Source organism: Oncorhynchus mykiss, chromosome 20 (assembly GCF_057628025.1).
Source record: "Oncorhynchus mykiss isolate SJ-2025 chromosome 20, ASM5762802v1, whole genome shotgun sequence".
Classification (NCBI taxonomy): domain Eukaryota; kingdom Metazoa; phylum Chordata; class Actinopteri; order Salmoniformes; family Salmonidae; genus Oncorhynchus; species Oncorhynchus mykiss.
The window spans coordinates 13,115,816-13,122,483 of NC_143041.1; the positions used below are offsets into that span (position 1 = coordinate 13,115,816).

Genomic DNA, 6,668 nt, shown 5'->3' on the forward strand with positions numbered 1-6,668 from the left:
CCTAGTGGCTGGAGACATTCTCAGAACAAGAACCACAAACACATGAGCATTTATTCATAAAGACATTTAATAGAAAGACTACAATGTGACAACGCTTCCATAAATAGTATTAAATGTAGCTGCCAAGGTTTTATATGTTGGGAAAATAACATGTAAAAAGCAGTTCAGAATATATAGGGGGGCTTTGTCGTGCTCCTGGCCATCCTAGACAGTGTCAAGAGGTAAATCCCGACACCACTGTGTAGTGAGGTGTTGTGCAAGACATGCTGACAGACAAAGGGTGGAAATTGATGAAGGACCCAGACCATTCCTTCCCCTGGCAGCTGAGAAGAATTCAGACATCTTGAATCCCCCCCCCCCCCCCCACAAGCAAGAGCTCCAACCTCATCTGGAGCCTATACTATCCACCAGGATCCAAAATGAGACAGTTAACATTTGAAGAGGGCATCTGACTGTACAGTCAATACAGTCATGTAATACACTATCCTCTACTCAATGTAAAAACAAGCCTCATTTGCAATTGAAGCAGATATTCCTAAATTCCTCTGTCCTCACATTGGCCAGATCTGAATTGAGGTTTGTGGAATGACCCATCTCTTATCATTCTAAAATACGAAAAAAAAGAAAAAAACTGGAAATAAAAATAAAACATTAAATTGTTAAGTAAGATAAATAGGATTATGTCTGGAGCAGGCAGTTGAATGCCATTTAAGCTCGCTCTCCCCTTATCCTCCGGGCCAGCTGGATGTCTTTGGGCATGATGGTGACACGCTTGGCGTGGATGGCACACAGGTTGGTGTCCTCGAACAGACCCACCAGGTATGCTTCGCTGGCCTCCTGTTGTTGAGAAGAAAAGTTGGAAATCACAAAATATGGGAATAATAAAATAAATCTTTCCAGTGTGCCCTGTCCAATAGCCCTCATACTATTAGTGTGATAGCAGCAGTCCACATGGATCTTACCTGAAGAGCTCCAATGGCAGCACTCTGGAAACGCAGGTCTGTCTTGAAGTCCTGGGCGATTTCTCTCACCAGGCGCTGGAAGGGCAGCTTGCGGATCAGCAGCTCAGTTGACTTCTGGTAACGACGGATCTCACGCAGAGCCACGGTTCCTGGCCTGGGGAATAAAAACAGTGGTTAATTAGATATTAATCCTAAAATGTGTGAAACTAGAACTGTTACTGACATATCTGCAGGTTAAATATAGACAAAGTAAACAAAATAATGTTGGAAAACCGGTTGAACTGCTCCCAGTACCTGTAACGATGGGGTTTCTTTACTCCTCCGGTGGATGGCGCGCTTTTCCTGGCTGCCTTTGTAGCGAGCTGCTTCCTTGGCGCCTTTCCTCCGGTGGACTTGCGGGCGGTCTGCTTGGTACGAGCCATCTTACTAGAACATTTAAATAACGGCGATTATGGTCCGTCTGGGATTTGAAGAGGGCAATACGGATTTGAAATAGCTTTTCAAAACGAGGCACAACATCTAAGAGCTTGGGCTATATGCTGCAAGTTAAGTTGCCTCAAACCAACAGCTCAAATGTTGCAGCTGAAAACGCTTAAAATTGTTCGTCACCTTTGCTAGGTAGTGACGATTGTTGCTAAGCTTGCAACAATTGAGCAACATTGTAACAATCGTTAATTTGAATTCTCCCCCGCCCCTAGGTACCGCTCGGAGAAGAGTCTTGGTCCCAGCAGCGCGCTTGATTATGAACAAACCTCCCCGCCTTAACTTGTTGCCTCCAACATTTCGTATTTTTGCACTGCGTACCTTGGTTCGTTTGAGCGGGCAAACGCTATAGCTAGGTGTAAAACACACGTCAAGAACGTTTTGCTATCAATTTAACGAATCATTGTGGGTATGACGCCAGCAAGACGCAAACACTTGCTGTAGAAAAGAGAAGGTTAAAAACGTAAAGCTACAACACTGATCGAATACTAACCAACCAAGCGCATTAGCACCATGGCTAACGTTAACGTTGCTATATGGCATGTTGCTAGCTAACGTTCATTAAAACTCACGCGCCTGCTTGAATCGAAAGTCACATTCGAGAAAATGCAATAAACCAATTAATTAACGTAATTTACCTACAGTACTGTAGACAACCAAGTATGCTTAGCCTCCAGCCATCTCAGATCCTATTGTTCCATATTGAAGACCGTCAACTTCAAATATTTGTGATTGGTAAAACGAAAACTACCAAAAGCGCAAAAGTTACTTACCGATTGGTAACTGCTGGATTATTCCAAAACTGAACGTAATTAAAGTGACTCCGTTTCCTCCAGACACACACACCACGAATAACGATAACTGGGGAAGTGAGTCAAACGTTATATTTCCCCATGACGTCAACTAACCATTTATAAATCCGGTTGGTTGAGAACTAGAAACTCGTGAGACCATTGGTTTAAACTCCATCAAAACGTCTCTCTCATTGGTTAACAAAGTCACCCTCCCATTGGTTGTTGTCTGTCCTCTGTAGCCAATCAGCAGCCGGGACATTATGGGAAACTACTTTGGTTTAAAATATTGCCATTTCAATTTTATTTTTTACAAAATGGGATTCATAACATGTCTCAACATGTTCTAACAATTCTGTGCAATTTGAAGCACATCACTATAGCTCTTGATCATGTCTCTCAGTTCCATTAAATGACACATAAGAGTCATTAAACAAAGACTTCTTTAGTCGGGGGGGAGTTTTGTTAAGATCCCAGGGGTTCGGTCTAAACATTAACATCCATCGCTTGCGGTATGGTTTTGGAAGCATAAGGACCTTATCTTTCATATCAGCGAGAAAGAACAATGAAAACATGTTAGGTTAAATTGATATACACCTTGATAGGGTTAAGGCGTCCACATGCTTCACAGCCGAAATAGTTCGGTAGAGTTCGTGCATATATTATGAGCACGTTTTTGAATTGTGTGATTTTTTTTTGAGGGGCTGTTCGGGCAAACCGCATTTTTCTGGAGGCAAACTGAAGTTCGGATCCTGGAGATTGGTCAACAGTAGCTATTCTTCAATAGAGCCACACAGTGGAGGTGTCAAAATACCCATAAAACCTAGCGGTCAAACAGGGAAATGGTTCCAATTTTATATTTTTTATTAATATCAAATCAATACATAAAGCACATGAGGGAACACAAGCATACATAGATTACAACTAATAGACAATCGAGCTAGGGGGTACAATATCACATTACAATTACACAAGGACCTTAAGGGACATGCATATACTTACAATTCTAACAGCTTTTTTGTTAGTAGAGCATTTAACTGTCTTAAAATACAGTTCAATTTCTTTTTGTAGGGTACGAAAATGTGGTTTTCTGTTTGTAAATGTACATTTGTGTATATGAAATTTGGCCAAAAGAATAATGAAATTAATTACATAAAAATGATTCCACTTATTTCTATTGTATGTAAAGAATCCAAACAGTACATCTCTCCACAATAGTGTAAAATCTTCATAAATGTGTTCAATTATAAAACCTACTGATGTCTTGCCACAGTTTTCTTACATGCATACAATGCCAAAAAAAGATGCACAACTGTTTCTGGGTGGTCATTACAAAAGGAGCAATTTGAGTTGATGTTTTCCTTAAACTTCTTCATATAGTGGTTGGCAGGATAATATTTATGAATAATTTTAAAGGAAACTTCCTTAATTTTGTTATCAAGTAGGTATGTGTGTGGCAACATCCAAACTTTTTTCCAACAGATATTATCAATAAATCCATTCCAATAAGGCATGACATAAGGTATAGATAGATACAACATCCTGCTGAAACAAGGATCGTATCGCTCTGTTGTTGAATGGACCAAAAGAGAAACAAATCTTTCTTACTGATGAGTCAACAGGGTCAATAGAAGGTAGGCTCTGAGGGTCATGTTCCTGAATAATAAATGAACACCTGAGGGGATGGCATCTAAAACAATTGAAAAATCTTTAGGTGTTACAGGGACCTTGTAAAGTGATAAGAATTCTTTATAACTGAGTAAAAGACCCTCTGCATTTACCGGTTGGCTCACCAATAGGATATTATTTCGGAAACAATATTCTAAAAACAGAGAGGTATTTATATACAATATATCCCGATTATTCCATATATAATATCTGTGTGGAGAAAAAATGTGTTTATAAATTAAGGACCATGACAAGAAAACCTGCCGATGAAAAGCAGAAAGTTTCACTGGAACTTTGTCAATGTTATAATTGCAAAACAACATGAAGTTAAGGCCACCAAAAGTAGAGAAGACATGATGAGGAATAAAATTCCAGATAGAAGTGGGTCTTCTTAGGAATTGTTTTATCCAATTGATCTTAAAAGTATTATTTAAAGTAGTAAAGTCCAGAAAATTCAGTCCACCATTCTCATAAGTGTTCATTACAACAGTTTTCCTAATGTAATGGGTACGGCTTCTCCAAAGAAAGTTGAAAAGCATCTGGTCTATCTCCTTGCTTATTTTACAGTCAAGATATAAAGCTAGAGTACCATATGTTAGTCTAGAGATGCCTTCAGCCTTGGTTATTAGGACTCTACCTTTTAAAGATAGGTCCCTCTGTAGCCATTGATTTAGTTTCTTCTGGGTTTTTTTAATAAGAGGGTTAAAATTTAGTAAGCCTCTAGACTTCTGATCCTTTGTAATGGTTATGCCTAAATATGTAAGTTCTTCTTTTACTGGAATACCATAATATGAAGGAGTCACACAATCTTTGACAGCCATAAGTTCACAGGAAATGGTTCCAATTGTTTTTCCACCATTCATTTTTCTCATACGAGATTTTAGAAACAGGGCTGTGTCTTGTGTATGCTTACCCTGGCGTGACGTTTTGATAATCATTTAATTCTCTCTCGGACAAGGTGACTTTTAGGCTCTATTTACTCTAAGATTTAAAAAATGCTCATTAGCATCAAAAGTAGACATCCTTATTTAAACTGACTTGCCTAGTTAAATAAAAGGTTCAATTAAAAAAACTAGGCAAGTCAGTTAAGAACAAATTCTTATTTACTATGACGGCCTACCCTGGCCAAACCTTAACCAGGACGACGCTGGGCCCAATTGTGCGCTGCCCTATGGGACTACCAATCACAGCTGGTTGTGATACAGCCTGGAATCAAACCAGGGTCTGTAGTGACGCCTCTAGCACAGAGATGCACTGCCTTGGACCACTGCGCCACATCATGAAAGCCTACAAATCCCTGCAACTCCTGCACAGCCTCTCTAGTTGACACCTTTGCTAACAGGTACTGTATCAAATTAAAACTTGCCCAAAACAGTTCACAGAATTGTCAATTATTTATTACTACATTTAGCTAACATTGGATAGTTAATCCAGGGATTACCTTTCCCTCTATTTGGAAGTCGCATCCAGATCATCATGGAATTTAAGAGAGAATGCAAGCATATTTGTTCGGCTAGCCGAGTTCTGCTAGGCACCAGCTGAACTGAAGCATGCTGACACCTTTGGTGTTCCCACATGACCATATCTCCATGTTACAGCGCTTGTTTTACGGAGAACAGACGGCATACAAGAGGCGACCACCTGTGCTAATTAGCCATTTAGCATGCTCCGAACACCTATGTGTAAGCGTAACTTGGGAAGTGTAGTTTCGTTGGGTGGAGGCACTCATACCATAGTTGTATGGATCTGTTAAAAACTCCTATAGTAAGTGTACATATTTTCAATTTAAATAATTATTCTTTCTCACTGATGAAAGATAAGGGCATGTTTGGCTCCAGGCATAAACAGTCACATATGTGTAGAATTGCAGGGAATTAGCTTTAAAACTGCTAAAATGTGTCTCCACCCAATGGCAAAATGGATTAGAATTGTAGGAAATTAGCTGTAAAACATATATATTTTTTAATTAATCTCTACCCCATGCCAACATAAGTAGAATTGCAATATATATGTTTTTATAAAATTGCAAAAATGTTACTTCGCCCAATGGAAAAATGTGTAGAATTGCAGGAACCAAATCTTGCTTAAGCCCCCCCAAAAGGCTGGAGCCGGTCCTGTAATAAGAGCCATACGATTCAAAGGCCGTATCACAAGCAATGATTATTGACGTTTCTAGACGCTAAAACACAGCGTCGGGACTGTAGTTCACATGAGGCAGTCCTGTGCGAAGCTAATGTTTGAGAACTCTAGGGAGAAGGCAGAATGCCCCCTAGAGTTTTCGAGAGATAGCTATAACTCTTATCACCATATTGCTCGTGAATGACCAGGAACATATTAAATATCACACAATTGTACATATTTCCATTGTAAAAAAAATATTACAGTTTTGAAACTGCAGGAAAAGTGTAGTAACTGCAGTCGACTGTGGTATCTTGGAAGTAGTAATAGCAACATTCTGTTTTGAAAGTTAAATAAAAAGTTGAGCATGTTTTGTAACTAATAGTTAATGAATGACCACACAGGTGGGAAACCGTGTAATATTGTTATTTATTATTTGCACAGGGTTTGAGGGAAGTGCTTTGGTTTGCACATAACACATTTCATATGTGTGACGCAAACGTCAAGTACAACTTTATGTATGCTCCATCTAATAAAGATAATTGTTTTATGTTAAAATTATATTTATATGTCTTTCACTGACTGCAGTTTAAAGGCAAAAGGGGACCGACAATGTTGAACTACATGCCCCACAGTTCTTAGCAAA

At 39.2% G+C, this 6,668-nt stretch overlaps 1 protein-coding gene across 2 annotated transcripts; it reads right to left on the reverse strand.

The window, feature by feature from the left end:
- Positions 1–49: 49 nt before the first annotated feature.
- LOC110498913 (histone H3.3A) lies at positions 50–2,298 on the reverse strand. 2 transcript variants are annotated; one of them, XM_021575616.3, is made up of 4 exons: positions 2,219–2,298; positions 1,257–1,388; positions 963–1,116; positions 50–837 (listed from the first exon to the last, which is right to left on the reverse strand). In XM_021575616.3, the coding sequence occupies exons 2-4, from the start codon at positions 1,382–1,384 to the stop codon at positions 709–711; spliced, it is 411 nt and encodes a 136-aa protein (XP_021431291.1). In that variant the 5' UTR covers positions 1,385–1,388; positions 2,219–2,298; the 3' UTR covers positions 50–708. The 2 variants fall into 2 exon arrangements, with proteins under 2 accessions (XP_021431291.1, XP_021431292.1); XM_021575617.3 differs by having other exon boundaries at positions 1,257–1,422.
- Positions 2,299–6,668: the final 4,370 nt, after the last annotated feature.